At 41.6% G+C, this 19,958-nt stretch overlaps 1 protein-coding gene across 2 annotated transcripts in view; it reads right to left on the bottom strand.

Annotated features, from left to right (window-relative positions):
* The window catches only part of FRAS1 (Fraser extracellular matrix complex subunit 1), a 362,104-nt gene that overhangs the window by 124,488 nt on the left and 217,658 nt on the right, over nt 1-19,958 (bottom strand). For both annotated transcript variants that reach the window (XM_090036905.1, XM_090036906.1), the window contains 9 exons: nt 18,830-18,982; nt 17,760-17,906; nt 16,100-16,246; nt 13,738-13,878; nt 12,953-13,093; nt 11,933-12,073; nt 10,834-11,104; nt 8,234-8,318; nt 1,708-2,034 (listed from right to left, as the gene is read on the bottom strand). In XM_090036905.1, coding sequence (XP_089893031.1) covers nt 1,708-2,034; nt 8,234-8,318; nt 10,834-11,104; nt 11,933-12,073; nt 12,953-13,093; nt 13,738-13,878; nt 16,100-16,246; nt 17,760-17,906; nt 18,830-18,982 — 1,553 coding nt within the window. The remainder of the gene's footprint in view (nt 1-1,707; nt 2,035-8,233; nt 8,319-10,833; nt 11,105-11,932; nt 12,074-12,952; nt 13,094-13,737; nt 13,879-16,099; nt 16,247-17,759; nt 17,907-18,829; nt 18,983-19,958) is intronic.

Below are 19,958 nucleotides of genomic sequence, written 5' to 3'. Positions count from 1 at the left end.
CCCTGTGTCTGTAACACATAATAATACAATTCCACAAATCTGACCTCTTATCTTATGACAAGACAAATGGCAGTAGGTGGATAAGTTCTTGGCTTTTTGAAGATTCTTATTTTATTGCAGTCACTCATATTACTGAAATGCTCATTACACTACAATGTTTTGTTTAGCATCCATCACACAAACATCACATATTTTATAGTTAAAAGTAACATACTACAATTAAAAGTAGTTAATGTACACCAGCTTTTACCTTTACTGCTATATATTCCATTGTGCTCAGAATGGAAAATACTGTTGCATATGTAGTTACTGCAAACAGAAATACCCAGCTTTTAATTACAAACTATAATCTAAATAGGAGACACCAAAATCAATAAGTTTTTAAAGTTTAGGTGTCTACACTCAAAGGTCACTGGAAGATTAAGGAGGCCCAAGTGAGAAAGAAGTGTTAAGGGGAACAGTGTTTATTAAAAAAGCAGCAACAATGGTAATCTTAGGAGATACTAATGTACCCTTAAAGCAGTGGTTCTCAACCTTTACAGACCCAAGGAACCCCTAGTTAGATTACCCCTCAGAAAATGCCAGCTCTTATTTTCACTCATTTTTTGACAACAGAAAAGAGTGCCATAACAGGTTTAAATGCTATGGATTCCTATTTGAAACCACTGGGTTTATCATGTGAATCCTGTTTGCGCACCTAACAGTGCTAACATTGCAAATCACCCCAGGACACCCTTGAAAGGGCCTCAAAACACCCCAGGGTGACACTCTGGTTGAAAATCACTACCTTAGAGCCATCCCACTCAACACTTTTCCATCATATTGAAGATGGAGTCAGGGATGTGAATATTTTCTTAGCCCAGACTTTTAACTGATGAAAATGCTCTGGCACCTGGTTTCTGAGATCCATCCATTCCTCATACAAATTCACTCTCCTTGCAATTTAGTATTGACAATAGCATACTAACTTACTGGGTTACGTATTGACTGAAGACCACTCTTCTCTAAATACCAACCTGCCCTATTTTTGCCATCTGCACTCCTGTTCTGATATTGATATCACTTAGCTATACAGCCTATTTTGGCCAGGAAATCAAATTAAGTATTCGCTTTAAAACCAGTCAGAAATGGGCTTCAGTCACACCCTCAAACCCACGTTTTGGGAAAATTCGAACCTGATCTGAATGAGAACTTTGCTTCTAAACTGTACTGGCCCAAATTTCCCTTGGGGACAATTTAGATCAAGACATGAACATTTCAGCTATGGTACAGCTCCAACAGTTCGCTGCCCATCAATCAATGAGAGGTGTTACTATCACACCAGTGCTTCTTCCCTCACAGGGAACAATGATGGAGTCAAGCCCCTTTCCACTTTCACATTTATTGCTTGTTCCAAACCCTAGCCTGAAAAACTGCAGATAAAGTAAAATGCAAATCCATTTATCAGTTAGCCTCTCTGGTCCTTCCCCAAGTTTTGGAAGTTCATCCCCTAAAACTGGAAGCTAAACTATATTTAAAGTGAAGTATTCCTTATTTAGTACTTTCTACCAAAAACCTGATGATGTTTGCAAGCCCTCTAACAACCCTATCACTTGCCCCATCTCTGACTGCATCCCCATCAATGAGACCTGGTATTTAACGAATATGCTGTGTTTCTGTACTTCTAATTTGGGCGCTGCATGAGAGAATTTTTACCATGATACATACCTTTGGAACAATCTTAATGTGGAACAGAACATTCTGAAAGTAGTACCCATCATTCACTTGAAGAACAACTGTATCATCCAGACTATTGGAGCCATCATGAGCATAATGTAGGAGTCCGCTGGCCAGTTCATGAAGGCTCAATACTCGGACTTCAGAAGCTGCGTCCCCTGGAGGTTTGACCAGCCGGCCGTGATGCGGAGGGTCTAAAACCATTATCACTACATCCTGAGGATTGTCATTGTCTCGAATATCAAGGAGCAAATCTGTTATAGCACCAATATCCCCTCTGCTGATAAAGAGGGCTTCATTCCGTAGCATGTATGGTGCCTAAAACACAGAAACAGCTCTTAGATGTTTGCTAAACTACAGAGCTCTATTGATGATCAAAGCCAGGGATGAAAGATTGGAGGAGGGGAGAGGAGGATTAATTAATTTCATTCACTGGAAAGCTCATATTTCTGCGCAACAGGGAATCACTTGCAGCACTTTTCCTCACCTAGGTAGATCTAAGAATATCTAGCAATTTAGACAGATTTAATTACATGCGACAAAGACTCACACACGGCGGCAACGTTAACATAAAAACCTCAGGACATTTATACATTAAGCAATTTAGTTACATAATCACTGTGTGTATTCACCTGGCTGCTCTGGTTGGAGAGCTGAATAGCAGCCTGGGAACAAATCACAATTTCACTTAGGTCATGAGATATCTGAGTTAAAAAACTGACTTGACCCTTGCATATTTGGTAGGTTTATGCTTCAGACACATACTTTAACACTCATAGGCCTAACTTAATGACATCTAGATTCTGAACTTGCGTAGACTGAAATACAATGCTTGAGTAGAAAAATTGTCTTTTTCCTGCCTGGCCAAAAATGTACTCACTATCTCCACTACTTTATGGCTTCCTTTGTCTTCACACTTAAAGTCCTGACTCAAGTGCAGTCACACTGCTCTGGCTTACCCAGTGCCAGTCTGAGATGGAAAAGGCATAACTTCTACTGGAGTAGGCTGTGATGAGGGGAGAAAATGTCCTTGGAGTTTATAGCATATATTTTTCTCTTAGGCAAGTCCTCCTGTTGTACCTGCTTGGACAATATTTCTCTACTTGGTGGGAGAGAGAGCGCTACTCTCTGTATCACCAGTTCCACTTCCTACAGCTCTTATGCATTCCTTGGCTCTCTCTCATGTATGTAAAGATCAGGTCCAAATTTGCTTAATCACATTAATACAATTGCAGTCTCAGGTAGAAGGATAATATTAAATAGCAATATTTATTATGGCAGTGCTCTGGGAACCACTGAGATCAGAGGTGCATTATGCCAGATCCCATACAAAACCCAGGGTAGCAGAGATTCTCCACCACTTGAAGAGTTTACAATTTAAAAAGACAAGACAGAAAAATGGATATGGCACTGGAAATTGTCTGCACTGCAGATGCCACGCTGACTGTATTGTACGGCACAGACATAACCCAGATAGATGTTCATACCTTGGTTCCTAGAGCAGTCTAGTGACAGGAGGAGACCTGCTTGAGAGGTCAGGTATATTTCACCAACACTGAGATCTGTGCTGCTCCAGCCAGACTACATGTGGTGCATCAAATAGTTGGTTTAAAGCTAGCTTATGTCTACATGAAAGTACAGTTGTGACTCATGTAGACATACATGCAGATCACTGCTTCACTTCTGAGCTGTTTTGGTACCCATGAGTTTCCTTCAGGTTTAAAAGGGAGGCTTTATCTAGGTGGCATGCAAAGGGAAAACATGTTATTTCAAAAATCAGAACCTTGAAGGCAAAAAAAACAGACATCTCTACCTGCTGGCTCCTGCCATATATTTTTATTGCCCCTTTGGAATGGCAACTCTCGCTCCATTTTGTATGACTGCTCAACCACGAGAGTAACTCATGAATGGAACCTCCAGGGCCAGACTGTATTCTGCCTATTAGGCACATAGTTGGACTTAGGCACCTAGGGCATTTATACACATACCGTTTTGTTTGGCGATATGCCACAGATCCACTGCTTCGGAGCAGACTCAATTAAATGAGTCTGCTCCACTTGCAAGCAGACACATACTGTGCTGCGCTGCATGCAGTTGTAGAAGCAACGAAATGCATGTCAGAACACGGAAAATGGCGGTGGTGCATTTTGGAAAAGCACCTCCATGGTGTTTTAGTTAAAAAGTTCACCGCTGTCATTTTCTCAGTGCTGATGCGCATCGCACCACTTATACAACTGCAAGAGTTGCAGCGCCAGGTGCTTTTCAAAGCACTCAGCGCTGTGGCACTTGCACATGTAAAAATGTCTTTAAATGCTATTCTATTCCACCCTGCTCAGATCCTGGAAGAACTGCTATAGCAAAAAGAAGGGTCCATCTCCCTTCTTTTCATAGACTTTTTGCAACTTAGCCTTAAGGGTAAGGTGATGGGGTGTTACAAAAGTAGATGCACTAATGGATTTTCAGGACTTGAACAGGGTGGACTAGAAATCACACTTAGATGCTTATGTCCACCTAGATACCTAATAGGTGAAATAGAAGCTGACCTTGTTAGAGGTTTCCATAATACAAATACATATTAATGATGACCTTATGCACCTGGGATACATTACACATTAAGATGTGATTAATCACTTAATCATGTCTTAAGTTATAACCCAGCCATAAGTTCAATCAATTAATGGTATAATAAAAGGAGGAATAAGCCACAAAGTTATTCCACAAAAAGGTACAATAACTTTGTGGCAGGTTCCTAGCATTTCATTAACTGACTGTGTAGCCAGGTGCACTCTAGCAGCTGGGAGCCCCATCAGCTGAAGGAGCTCCCAGCAACAGGAGCTCACTACTTGCCAGTCATGGGATCTGATACTTGATCCCACAATCATGACTCTTTGTGTGGCATGGCAGGAAGCGGGATTGTGTGGATCATGAATAAGATCCAATCATGTCTAACTGCACATCTAGCTGGGGCCTTAGTTTCAAATTGTTGTTTATTGAAATGTGGCTTGTTTTCAAAACAGCTCCTCTTCTCTGCTTAAACAAGCAAACAGCACACATTATTAAGCTGATATTCTTGCTGCAACATAAAGAGCAGTGCTGCCAAAGCACAGGATGTGAGCAACTGGGGACTAACTATTCCCTAAAATGCACATTAAAAAAAATCTGAAGGGATGGCTTCGCACACATGAATGACTTGCATAATATCTTAATGGAGCTAGCAGCCCTCAGCTTGTGTTACAGCTTCTAAATGGAAATAACTGAATCAATTAACATGGGAAGAAACAGTATGTACTTAGTCCAGAGTAAGGAAGTGGGCCTTGAAACAGTAAAACAAAACCGTTCCTCCCCTGGACTGTTTTGGACATTTTTAAAGACCTTACAGGGCCTTACACATCCTGAGAAGAAGCCCAATAACAACCCAGATTTTCCCACCTTCCAGTGAGTTTCTTCCCTGTGAGGACAGCCCCCTATCAATACCCATAAAATACTGCTTGCTGTCAATAATCTCTTTTCTAGCCTGTCTCTTGGCAAGGATGAAGGAAGGTTCTGCTTTGATAAAGTGTAAGTTATGAAAATATTCATTAGAGGCCTTCCCTTAACCAGCTCCCACATACAGAGTTTATCAGGATTACTGAGAACTGACTGGCAAAACTGAGGTTATTAAATCAAGTTATGGATTTGGGGCAGACTGACAATCTCAGGTAGAGCCCCACTGCTGTGAACAGCAGCTTATGCTTTGGGACATGTCAGGATCAACTGAAATCAATAAGGGAATAACCAGAATTAATTCTCTCAGTTGTCTTAGACAGGAGATCAGGCCAGGTGATCTTTCCAACTTCTCCTACTGGCCTTAAAATAAATCTAGGACACAATTAATCAAATCAATATAGAACATAATGGTTAAAAACATGAGCATGGAAACAAGATTATTTTCCAACTGGCATTAAAGGGACCAATTCTGTGAAGTCCTCAACCCTCTAAACTTCTACTAACTTCACACGATCAAGAGACTTTATGCCTCAGACAGTTCCTATGACTCTGCCTATAAACATCAACCTTTCTCTAAGTGGAGGATTGATTTCATTCTAGGAACATTAAAAATATTGCTAAAAGGCCATTGATGCTATATGCTATGAAAAAAAATCAGCAGCCCAGGGTACTTTGGAACTGCCTTGCAGCTTGCTATAGTTTCACCACAGTAAACCTCAAACATAGCACTGCTAAGCATGGCATTTGAATATTTCTAGTTCAAAAGTTCCAATTTCAAGGCTCAAGACACTAAACAATGCATCATGATTCAGCCCAATAAGGCAGATGCAAGTCAGTAGCAGAAGGACCAATGGTAAGAACATTTTACACTGCTGTGACAATGTGAATAATTGATTATATATATAATGTATATTCCCAACCTTTTATAGAAGCAGAACATTGGCTGCTGTAGTTTCCCTGCTTTACCTGTGGCAGGTTAGGGTGTTATGTCTTGTGCTGTGCCAGTAGTTTTACAAAGAGTTTAGATTTTGCATTTGTATAATGGGGTTGGGCTAGATGACCTCTGGAGATCCGTTCCAGTGCTACTTCTCTACGATGCTATGATTCTCATCCCCATGTTAATGTCCCTTCATACTTCTATATGCTTAAGGCAGGGGTGGACAATTATTTGGGCAGGAGGGCCACTTAGGGAGTTTTGGTGAACTATCATGGGCTGGATCACTTCCTCCCCCTCACCCACAACAGCTCATCAAAACTCTGTAAGTGGCTTACAGCGTTTTGATGAGCTGTTGTGGGTGAGGGGGAAGAAGTGATCCAGCCCATGATAGTTCACCACAGGGCAGGTGGATGGGATGGGATCATGAGCAGGCAGAGCACAGCATCCAGAAGCAGGATGGGCTGGTGGGGCTGGGCCTGGGATGAGTATTGTGGAGTGGTGACAGAGCAAAGCTGGGGCCCGGGGCAAAAATCCCCTGGTGGGCTGGATCCAGAACCTTTGGCAGACCATATTTTGCCAACTTTTGGCTTATGGTATGTCTATATAGCAATGACTGCAATTCATATAAATATACCTGAGCTAGCCTTAAGCTAGATAGTTCTGATACATCTAGGAGCATAACTGTGGTAGCAAACAGCTCAACATGGACTGCAAAGACTACTTGAGAAGCTGGGTGGATATGCTGGTTGTTTGCCTGAGCTCAGCTCCATGCTGCCATGATTAAGCTGCTATCAGTGTCCAAACTGGCTAGTTTTAAACTAGCTCAGGCATATCTACATAAGATGCAGTCACCGCAGACTTACTCTTATTTAAATGCAAATCAGATACACAGTGATGAGATGGGATTACTGATTATCTAAAATCTGCACACATATTTAATCAGTGCTAAACCATTCAATTAGCTTTGTAACCCTTTCTTACGCACCCACACCCACCCAATGCTTATTTGCCTCATCATTTATATCTTGCCTTGTATAAAAAGTAAACTCTTTGGGACAGGAATTTGTCATTTGCTAAATCCAGTGATGCTTGACCTGCAGCCCATGGGCCAAAGCCATGTCATTCAGGGCTCCTCATGGGTCAAAAAAAATTGGTGTCAGGGCCATATTAATTGCAATGGCTCTGGAAGACCTTCCAGAGTTGTGGCAATTAATGCTACTACTACTACCCTGTTGCCAAATTTCCAGACCTGTGGGGAGACCTGCAGGCCAGATAATATGGCTCCATGCACTGGATCAGCAGAATCAGACCATGCCTGAAGCTGGTGTATAGGGCTGGGCCAGCATGTGGAGTCCGACAATGGCCAGAGCTGATGCACAGGATCAAGCTGGCATGCCAGATTGCTTTTGCATGCCAGCCCTACACTGGATCTGGCCTGTGGACCAACCCCACCTGCAGGACCTGGCTCACAGGGTTAGAAGATTGAGCACCACTGGCTAAGTCAGTAAGGCACTGAATGTAATGAGCTGCTTGAGTAGCACAGTGCAGATGTAACAGCAACATACAAAGGAAACACCTGATGATCAGATCAACTTGAATAAAAGAGGTGAGTGGTTTAAGAGGTACACAAATAGATACACAGAAGCATTTCAGAAACTCTTTTGCTTAGTTTGTTCTCAGCTGCTGTACTGGATTGGCAGCCCTGGAATAGAGAGTGTCAGGTGCACAGGAACCTATTATAGAGATGGCTCACCTGACAAGCAATAAAAGACTGAAGAACTAAGTCAACTAAATCTTGGATTTTAAACAGGAAGGAATCCTAACACAAATATCAGCTTTCACTCTGCTCTTCTACCCTAAATGTGCACAGCACTACAACACGGGTCCCAATTCTTCTCTAACTGTAACTGATGTAATTCCTCTGAGTCACCCCTTCTCAACGTAAAAGAATCTGTCCAGGAGCACTTACAGTAAATTTTCTCTGGCCTAAAGAAATTCGAGTTGATTAGGTTTTGCTTAATCTGATATTCCTCCAAGAAGTCAGAGTTTCTCTTTTAAAAATATATACAAAATCAGAGGGTCCTTCAGCTTTACCTGTGTTGAAATTGCTTGAACGGTGATCATTTCCGGCTGAGAGAAGTTCTGCTGATCACTGACCTTCAAGGAAAATTGTCCTTTCCTAAACAAGTACCACAAATACCCCCAAAAGAGAACATAAATGAATGACTCACACTCAGAGACTAGGACTTTTATACCTTTGTTACTCGAATAAAAGATGATCCTGATTATATGATGATTTCCCAACCATTTGATTCTATACATTGGAAATTTATAAATTTTGGTATAATTTTCCAGGGCTAGAAACTAATTACTGGAGGTTTGCCTTGGATTTGTCCCCCTACCACTGCTCTAGCAGGGAAAATAAATCTGGGGGGGTCAGGTGGTTCTCTTTCCCCTCAGTAACCCTTTCCCCCTTTCCTTACTGTCAGACCCTGCCCTCCCTGAGCACATGGAAGTGAGAAGCAAATCTGAAAACAATAACTTTGAAATGAAACATGGGTGTAGCAATTTGCATATAGTAGCCATGCACATAGTTCATCCAGAATTGATGCATGTTACCTTTTTTTGAAACTTCTGCAACTTTTAGCACAGATACTCCATAAACATGCTTTTGAGCAACACTTGGGAACCTACATACCAACTACACATGATATTATTAGCCCAAAGCCAAAGGATCATGATTAACCACATAATTTATTGGGTTGGGCCCAGCATTTCAAGCCATGGTGACCCCACAGCTCAGCACTGCTCAGTATGTGTCTGTACTCCAGATACCCCACAAAGGATGCACACACTAATTAGCCCCCACTCATGACTGGAACTGGGTGTTCTCATCATGAGTCCTGGGATCCTCCAAAAATTTGTATGTGGATGAGGCTCAGGCCAACCTAGTCTGGTGTCACCTCAGTGTGAAGAATGGGACCACACTAATCTTATATGGCAGGCTGAGAGAAGGAGCTACAGATAGATTCAAGGTGAACTGTTTGGCCCCTGCTTTGTGATGTTTGTTAGACATTTAATGCTGGTGAAGAAGCAGGAATCATTGGAAAAGAGAACAAAAGGCACAGCTCAGGTGTAGGAGTGAAGAGGAAGTCAAAATGTATGCAGTGTCATGGCTCCTGATGACTTTCAAAAGAGTTGGCAGTGAGAAGGACTGCACTTAATGGGCACTACCATATGTCTTATTCAGATAGGCTATACTGACCACTTCTTGTGGTAGGTTCCCATCAGTATGTCTGCCTAATGTGGGCTATGTGCTTTATAATCATGCTCAATGCTGGCTGCATTCAGTCAACATTATAGTTGGTTTCCACTGCTGAGCACATGCTGCTTTTGGCAGCAGTTTAATGAGAGATAATGTATTTAGTGAGTTTTCCTTGTATGTGATTATAAGACATGGGACTTTTTTTCCCTGTGACAACTGGCGGGGGGGGGGAAATCTCATCCTGTATTTGAAGAAATATAGCATTAAAAAAGGAGAGAGTAAATTAGTGGTAGGTGAGTTAAATGTTTTCACATTTAAGTACATCTTGTTTTTCACAGTATCTTTACTGAAGTCCATTCATAATATGGATTGATGTACCCCATTTCCTCTTGCCTATTATTACTCATAGTAATTATTCAACCCAGACTCTCAATATAACTACTCTCTATTCAAGAATACTGGGTAGGATTTACAAAAGTCTCCCATTCACTAAGAAGCTTCTGAAAACCCTGCACATTTGATCCCACCACTCCCAACTAGAAATTCTGAAGCCAACATCCTGGCATTTCTTTTTCATGATCAGGCATAAAAATATTCTACTGATTCTACAGAAAACAACATACTGCTGCCTCATTCTAATTCAGAATTAGCTAAGCTTTGTAAACTTGTTTTCTGATTTTTCCAAAAAGGGCACGATGAAAGTATAAAGATTTTATTGAAAGCCAGGGGCTTACTCTTAGTTTATACATGTGTAAAACTTTAATAACTCCATTTGTTTTGGCCTAGGTTGAGGAGCTTATTCTGTTTTTATGGTGGCATTGAATATGAAGTATATTTTTGGCTAAATCTCCACTCTTGCATTGGCACATTCAGCTGGCACTCAGAAATCTGCATTCTTATGAAATATGTTTAGCAAACAAGCATTCCCAGGTACTCATTTTGTACTATCAGGTGTACCATACATGCTCCGTAGATTATATTAAAACCTAAACCAGCAATGGTTGAATGCAGAGCATGCTGAGATGCAGAAATGTGCAAGTAATACAATATCTTCCTTTGTAATCAATGAATTAGCTATATTTGCCACAGTCACCATTAAAAATAACAAAATTACCATGAACACCATAGTTCCTCGAGAACCGGCCCTGCTCTACGCCTTACTGAATCCAACAGCAAACTCCCACTAACTTCAACTGGAGCTATATTGTACCTCTCTCTCATTATAAATACAGAGAATAAATATCGTGCCACATCTAAAACCATGATACTGCAGCTTTGGTTTAGGTGGAATTTTAACAGTGAAGGGAAATACTAAAGTGCCCCTAACAGAAACAACAAGCTACAGCACAGTTCTAGGAGACTGAGTACTTGCCCTCAAAATATATCCCTCTTCTCAAAGAAAGACATAAAAACAGAGGTGCCCAGTTACCTGGATTTTTCTTTGCTGTGCACAAAGCGGACTCTCTTCTCCTGTACATCCTCCCAGGTGAAATGGTCACCCTTGTTCAGCTGCATCTCTTTCTTGTCAACCATTATCACTAGCCTGCCATTGGTGGGAACACTGACCACATGGAATAGAAACTCTTCATCTTTGCCATCTTTGCCATGCACAGCCATGACAGAAAAGTCAAGTGGCTTTATCCCACCAATCCCTACTGTGAACGAACCTTTCAATAGGAGAACAGAAGAAGGCTTGATGGCTAAAAATAAGGGAGAAAAGCATGAATATACAGATATTCAACCCCTATACAATCACAGCCTAGCTTTCAGAGTTCCTTGGTCTTTCTAAGGCCCCTGCCATGTGTTACATTAATTATGCAATTAACTGGATAATCATGCAAAAATTTTAGACTGGCTGCATGTGCAAAGTAATTACCATGCAATAAAAATGCCCATCCAGCTATAAAGAGAGCCAACCAGCTACCAAGTTAGTTCTTCAAAATATTTAACAACTTTATAGCTGTTTTTTGTCCAGCCTTAATTTGAATGTGTGGCAGGGTCCATAGGAGTTTGCCACGGCCCTCAACTGGTTGAAGTGTCACAGACCCTTCAGTGAAGTAAGAAAGTGTGGTCTGGAGGAGTAATCCAAATTCAGAACCAGTCTCTGGCACTGTCTGTGTGACTTGAGCAAGCAGATCATTTCTCATTTTACTTTCTTATCTATAAAACAGATGCAACAATGCCCACTGACTTTCTCTTACTGGCATGTTATAAATACTAAGTATTATTGCTTTTTCCTACACAGGTTGTTTTTGTCATTGCATGGATGATGCAGGAAAGCAGGCAGTTGAAGGGAGGGGTACTTACATATATTTAGTTAACTTTAGTTATAAGCCCATTCGTGTTTTTTTCCCCACGAGAAATGCTATGGAGGACTAGCTTCCAATTCCTTTTAATAGCTGATTCCCAAACGTGGAACTTCTGTATAAAACTTGATCTTCAAAATACTTCTAAACAAATGTTACCTCTAGAGCCAAAAACCTGTCACCAAATGTCAGGTAGGTAGCCTTATCATAAGAAACACTCACCTTCACACTTTCTAGTCCTGCTGTTACCATAGAAATCACGGCCACACTCAGACACACAAAGGTTGTTCTTCAGAAATGTGGTGGTATCACAGACTTGGCACTGGCTGACATTATCACACTCCAAACATCCTGCGGGGCAAGCTGATATGGATGGAAAGCACAGCTCCATTAGACACATCAAACTATGTAACAATGCATTGGAAAGTATCCCTGTATCTCATAATAGGAAACAGTTCCTGCCATTAATACCTTTTACAATGGCAAAATTGATTGAAGAGGACACCCAGGGTGTGCCCACAATTGCATATACACAATAGGCATCCTTAAAAATAAAAATTTTCATAAGTTTGAAAGAATAGCACGCCTCACTGAGTACAGGGAATCTCTCTCCAAAACAAAAATGTTGAAAATACAGCCACTAGTTGAAAAATTTAGATGCATATTCAGAGTCTGCACAAGTAGCTGGTCTCCAGTTACAACACAAAACTTTGAACATATCTGAATTTTATATATAATATATATAATTTTATATCCTTTATATATATAAAGGATACTTTACTCTTGTTCTAGACAAATTTAAAGGGTCACTGAAACGAGACTTGCAGTCTGCATAGAATTATGCTGTGTCCTAATTCACTGCAAGTAGGTTCCAGTGCAGGCATACAAAGGTGTAACAATATGGCTGGGCAGCTGGGGCAGATGCCACGCTCAGGGGCAGCAATGACTTCCAGTTGCTGCCATGCCACTGGTACAATTGTAGGGCTGCAGTGGCAGCTGGCTTTTTCTGCTTCCCCCACCCAACTTAGTGCCCATGGCACCTGTCCTGGTTGTCCCACCTTACTTATGCCATTGCAGACACAGGCTGTTCCTCAAATTGATTTCACTTAGTCAGCAGTAAATTTCACAACATTTCACATCATGCTCCTTGTTTGCCTAAGCCCTGATATGTGAATTAATGAATGGAACAGAAGAAGTTGCAACCTCAATCCCCTTCAACCTTTCCACCTCAGGTCTGTTCACCTGCACAGTTTTGCTTCACATGGTCTTCATAATATTTCTTCCCACATTCACGGACACACTGGGTTCCCAAGAGAAAAAATGGAGCTTCACAAAGAGTGCACTCCATTGGCTGGTGACACTGGAGGCAGTGGTCATCACATCCTGAAAACAAACACCAAGGAAGCCAAAATAATTTAGCACCAAATATATGCTAGCAAGTGGACCTTGTACTGCTACTGTTATGAAAACTATGCTTTTCTCTACATGTGTTGGGTATGTCCTTCTCTCAATCATGAATAATGCAATATATGAAATCAGACTAAGGCAAGACATGCAATTACATATTGCAGGTTTTCTTTCTTTTATACCATGATAAATCATAAAGAAGTAGGGCTGGAAGGGACCTCTATAGGTCATCTACTCCAGCCTCTGCCTGAGGCAGAATCATCCCTAGCTAAACAGTCCTATACAAATCTAACCTCTTAGTAAAACTATTCTGTCACCCTGACACAAAACAAGACATAACAACCACAATTCACAGAGAAGCATAAATGCTACTGGGGCTCTCTGACTAGCACTGACTGTTCTCATGACTCCTCAGTCAATCAGAGCTGAGCATCAATGATCAACAAAGATGCAAAGATATATCATATGCATGTGGTTGAGGGCAGCCAAAGGGCTAAACCATGACATACGTGCAGATTAAAATGAGAGACAAGCAAATGACAATGAGAGACAAATTGAAAAATAAACTAACGTAGTATGATACTGTAACAAGAACTAAAAGCAGCAGCCCACAGACTCACTCTGACAAATGTCTGATTCCTTGTAGAAACCTTGTGGGCATTGTTTCACACAAGCCCCGTCGTGAAGAACAAAATCATCCATGCACTGTAGACAGTCTGTCCTCTGGGGACCTTTGCAAGCATTACAGCTCCAGTCACACTCTGGAATAAAAGAAATGCTTGAGTAGGGCAGCCCCCTGTTATGGGCATTTAGCATTGTACCAGTGGTTTTGCACACTGATGTGGAGGCTAACTGCCTAACTGTGAAGGCTGAAATACGTACAGAGTAACAGATCTAAAATAAAAATGATTTCTGAAGAAGGGTCTTCTTACAACAGCATGATATTTTCCTCTTAGGCTTAACATTTCCTAATTATGCTAAAATACAGCCATGGATAGCTATTGTTCATTGCCTCTCAGCAAAGCAGCTTAGCAGCTAAAGAGGGGTGACCTTATTTTTTAGTGCCACCAGTCCTCACCTGCCAACTGAGCTTGTTGCTCATTAGTACTTATCTTCATAAGTACTAATGAATCCCTGAGACTTTCACATGCGGCAGGTCCTGGGATTCTGAAGCTTTCCCAGTTATTCTAACTGAACAAAAGGGGAGGGTCAGACTCTAGTCAAAATGCCTTCCTGGGAAGTCCTCAAGGTAGAAAAATAGAGTGAATGTGGCTCAGTTCAGCTGTGCATTCAGATGCCCTTGGTGTTGCTGGAGTCTGCTGCAAAGTCTGTGCATCTCCAAAGTGGAGTTTGATATACAGTATTAGTACTGCAGTAACACTGAGAAGCCCCAATCAAAATTCGGACCCTAGGGTGTTAGATCCTGTATCACCACATAATTCCATATCTGCTTCATAGAGCTTGCAATGTAACAAAGGCAAGGTTCACACATTCAGTTTCTCCTGGGACAGTCAAAGCTCTCCCAGGAGAAACCACGATTAACAGATGTTCAGGAGTTTGCTCCCAGAGCAAAAAATGGCCACTCCAAGAGAAAAATGACTCAGGAACAAACAGGGCTAAATCACTCCCAGGAGAGTTTCTGCTGGGAGAGTAAATGTCTGTACATATTTTCTTCTGAGAAAAGCCACTACACATGCCTCCAGCCTCCCAGGGTGTTCTACTTCCACCTCCTTTTTGCCCCACCTCCAGGGAGACAGCTCACTGAAGTCTGCTGTTGCAGCCAAGCAGGAAGTGGAACATGCCCCTTCCACAATATCACATTGTGCTGCAGAAGGACACAGGCTGACCCTAAGCAGTTTGGGTCAGCCAATCAGGGCTGCCCTGTGCACTACTGCCACCTTCCTCCAGGCAGACAGAATCTGCTGAGCATGCTGAGATGGGAGAATTCTCCTGGATCATTTGAATGTGTGTATGCAGACAAAATAGACAGTGAGAGGGAGAGGGAACAAAAGCCCATAGGGAAGGTGACTTTCCAAACACCACACAGTGGGTTCATCTACACGTGCTGTTGTGGTACCATTGTTACTGCACTGACATTGTTACTTCCTTTTGGAAGTAGTAAAAGATGGTGCAGTAACAGCTGGTACTGCTCACAGTTATACTTAGGCACTGTCACCGTAGCAACATACTATAACCAGGGAGTGTGTCACTACAGCAACGTAGCTGCAACCTCATGGATTTTGCCCATGAATGCTACATCTCCGTAGCGTCTTGCTACGGTAGTGTAGCATCATGTGTAGATGCACCCAGCAAGTCTGTAGCACAGGCAAGACTAGACCCTTGATTCTCAGCCCAATCCCTTATGTGTTAAGCCACAATGCTTCTCTAAAGTACTGAAATATTTAATAGACCCACATGACTAAGTTAAGTTGGGCTTAAGGAGAGATAGTTAGAAATCAATATTGAATAATAATTACTGTACTCTAGACCTTTGAATACCAATGGCAGCCCATGATAAAGCCATAGTATCTTCAGACCACATTTCCACTATGGCATATTTCCTATGGGAGTTTTGGAAATCTTTCTAGTCATGTGTCTTTTAAATATTTCTCCATTTTTTTGGTTCAGTGGTGCAGTACTTAATAAAAGCAGAGACAATCAGGTAAATACACAAGACTATACAAGAATTTTAAAAAAGATTTAGAATGTTAAGCTTACTCATTACTCAGTTGACCCACATCTGAGTAAATTGCAAAACCTGACCCTTGCAAAGTCTGATGACTCCCTTACTAAATCATTTACAAGGGAAGGATTTACACTAATCTTGTTATTCACAGAGAACTAGGGCATGGGGCAGCAGACAGCTGAAAAAAAGAAGGAAGTAAAAACCACTTGGTAGCAGATCACCTAAGCAGACTTTGCTGCAGTACCCCAGAGTATAAGCACAAACTAAACTTTATATTTCAACAATATATGTCTCACCTCTGCAAGTCTTAGTGAGGAAATCAAGATAATACTGCTGAGTGCAGCTTTCATACTGGCATTCGCCAAACAACAGGACCTTACTCAAGTCTCTGCATAATGTACAGCCTGCCGTCGACTCACAGCTCAGACACTGGCTATTGCAAGCTGTATATGGAGAGAAATACAGAGGAAAAAATGTTGCAATTGTTGAATCACTAGGCAGCTGTGCAGGTTAAATGATATTAGAATTGCCTGCATCTTCACTATGGAAACTACTCTTTGGAGTGTCTTCTGGAGCAGCTTCTAGAAAATTTTCATTTGCTACCATACCCAGGGCCAACAAAGTGAAAATCCTCTCTCCAGGCAAAAAAGAGTGCTGGACATAGAACTTGTTAATTCTGTTCTCTGTGCTTACCAAACAGAGCTGTCTGACATCAATATAAGGTGAGGTATGGCCTTCTCACATCTGGAAAGAGCATATGGACTGATAATTCAGAGAACCAACTTCCAGCTTTGAACTCAAATTCATATTTCCAAAGAAGTTTTCTTAGAGCATTTGTATGAAGATTCATAGATCTGAATGCCAAAATGGACCATTAAGACCTTCTATGTCACATAAGTACTAATATTTCACCAAGCATTTCCTGCTTGTATATATTACTTGTTGCTAGAAATAAGAGGTGTTTTGAAATGCATATGGACAAGAAAAAAATAATGTGGCAGTTCACAAATCAACATTCAAAATATTGCACCTCAACTCTTTGATACCAGGAGCCTGAATTTCTCAGGATGTTCAGCCAATTCTAAACTGTATTCAGCACTAATACTAGAACTCTTGGCTATACTATTTAATAGCAAAAGAACAAATATACACAGTGTAGCCTAGGTACTGAAAGTCCTGTGTGACACTGACCTGCCTACACTATGCTTTTAATAACAGGCAGCCATTTGGAGGGGAACAATACAGTCAGACCCAATATTCTCAGACCCACAGAGTCAAAAAATTTTGTGGGTTTGCATACCTCACTTGCAAGTGCCACAGTTGTGCTAGAAAATGCATCAGTTGTGTATACAAATGCCAGTTAGGTATGTTAATTGTATGCTCAAATAACTAGTTAACTCAAATACAATCAGAGTACTTGCTTGATCAAATGCAAGTTCAATTTTGTCTACAGAATCATACAGGCAAAGTTCTGAAAATATGGCCCCCACATATACAGAAAAACAAGCCTGACAGACTTGTTTTGATGACCAAAGGCTCTCACAGTTCAGCACAGACTCAAGGTCGAGCTCCACTGAAATTAACTATTCTTATTAAACAGGGAAGCCAACAGTTGCTTCTTCTGGTCCCTGCTGCAGAGTAATGTTATTAACAATTTATGAAGCTTAGTTCATGCTCTTCATAAAGGCATCCACAATGTTTTGAGAAAGACCCCAAGCCCACTTCTACTCAAGTCAATAGCAAATTTGCCATTGACTTTACACCCAAAGCATGCTATAGGATGAAAGTTTCAGGAACTGGCATATCCATTCACTACCCATACTTTATCATTTTCATCTGTCAGATGATGAAAACATTTAAAGGCTTTTCTTGTCGAAAGTGACACCCTTGAAAAGCCCAGAAAGCATCTGCAACTCCATTTTGCAGAAGAGGGAGCACGTAATGAGGGGCACTTACATTTGCATGTCTGGCTCCCATCCGTGTAGTGTCCAGGGAAGCAGGCTGAAGTGCACAAGCCAGTGTGGGACAAAACAAAACTGGATTCACAGGAAGAGCATGAAAAAGGGCTTCTGCTGCTGCATGTTTTGCATGAGGGGTGACACCCTAAAGAGAAGGAAAAAACAAAAGCTTCCATTCAAAGAAAAACAAGTCTTCTAAGCAGGTCTCTACAGATCCTTTAAAAGTGCTCTTTAAGGCACTTCTCCTGTGATGCTGAGCAACCTCAGTAAAATGCCATTTAAGGATTTAAAGATGTTCTCAATTTGAAATATCCCTGTAGGCTAATCCAGGGTCTACTTACTACATGTATAGGGTGATATCCAATGTAGTCAGGGGGATTTTGCTAATGACTTCAGGGGGCCCAGGATTCTCTACCCATTATACTTAAGTCTCCTACATCAGCAGTTCCATCCTTTATGAGCAAAGACAGATGGATACCCAAGATGTCCCTTTGAAGAATGATCTCCTAATATTGTTCTCTCATCATGTGGATGGGCTAGGGAGTCATAGTGGGAGCCTGGTAAAGGGTATCTAAAAGATGACTTTGCCTCTTAACATTATCCTTGGATCTCTATAACCATTTTCACCCAAAAAACAACCGCCTAAACCATCACTTCCCAGAGCAACCACCTTCTTGAGCAACCACCTTCTCTTTCATATAACCTCCTTGCTGTCTGGCATCTGTTGTTCTTGTATTACAACAGTGTTTAGAGGCCCACTGAAAGCAGGCATACACTGGGATGGGCACGATACAAAGACAAAGCAAGAGGGAGGCCCTGTTCCAGGCACCCTTCAGTTTAAAGACAGACAAAAGATGGAAGTGGAAACAGAGGCACAGAAAGGGGAAGTGACTTGCCAAGGATCACACAGTAGAACAGTAGCAGAAACTATTAGCACCCCAGTCCTCTATGTCTTGGTTCAGTACCACATCCACTGCACCCCACTGCCTCAAAAGGAATGATTTCATGGCAGCTGTCAAGCAGATCCTGATGTCTTCTCACTAGCTTCTGCCTTCAGATGCTACTCACTTTTACAGGCTCCATTTTCTGCATAGTATCCCATGGGGCAGTCAGGAACACAATGATCTCCCAGTAAGAAGTGACGGGCATTCTGGCACTTCAGGCAGATGCTGCCAGTGTTGTGGAGATCAGCCACACATTGATGGCACAGGGGATGGCAGTCTAAAGGGAAAAACATTAATGAAGACAACTGAACATTGATTGTGACAGCAACTGACAAAACAGTCATGCACGGGAGCAACCACACTGGGAGAATGTGAGAAATATATAAAGAAAGCAACACTAAGAGCCTTGTTAGTCAGTATTTAGGTGCAATTCTCATTTGATGTAAAAGGGGCATAGGACCAGATGCAATGACTGCCTTTCTGGAGGTTCAATACAATGACATTAGCCATTATTGGGCTTAGCTTCCCTTTCACCTGCATAATGACATTATTTTCAGATACTAAGGTCTTTCCTGTGCTTGCTTAGCACCAAAACATGTACACATTGCTTGAATGATTTCCCTTTTGCTGTGTTCAAGTATCCTCCCTGACTTCTTCCCAAAGAGGAGGGGCTTAAAGACAGTCCCTGCTAAAACTCCAGCTCTGACTTTTTTTAAGACTCGCCTGCAGATGGACCCTTCTGAAAGCCTTTCTGCTGGCTACCTAGATTTTAGCCCTACAGGAAAAACAAGACCTATGCAACTGCATCTCTTTGCTCCTGCAGTTTATGTTGCCCAGGCTTTCCCACACAATAGAGCACCCTCCTGGGTCCCAAAAAAGGCTGAGAAGCCAAGCCAAGAATGACATTTGCAGCAAGATTAGATTGCCTCATAAACCTCTGTTTCAGCAGCACTCAAATGAATGGCTCCTGACCTCCTCCTGAACCATGGGAGTTTCAAAAGGTTTTATAACAAGTCTTTTGTACAGACATAGGCACAATGTAAGGTATCCTGGAAGTCAAATTAATCCTCATTATGGTAATTCAGGAAATTATAAGACTGTCTTGAAAGAAGTGTAATAATGAGGTTGGATCCTAGTACCTGGACTCCTGTCAAGTACCTATTGAAAGTTAAAACTTGCTGTCCTTTGTCCCTGAAAAATTTCACTACGGCTTACAAGGTAATCAGGGGCAATGCATAGGGGTACATGTGGGT

The sequence above is a fragment of the Crocodylus siamensis genome, chromosome 2 (genome assembly GCF_052110815.1).
Source record: "Crocodylus siamensis isolate JL-2025a chromosome 2, ASM5211081v1, whole genome shotgun sequence".
In the NCBI taxonomy this organism is placed as follows: Eukaryota; Metazoa; Chordata; order Crocodylia; family Crocodylidae; genus Crocodylus; species Crocodylus siamensis.
This window is presented reverse-complemented; position numbering and strand designations above follow the sequence as displayed.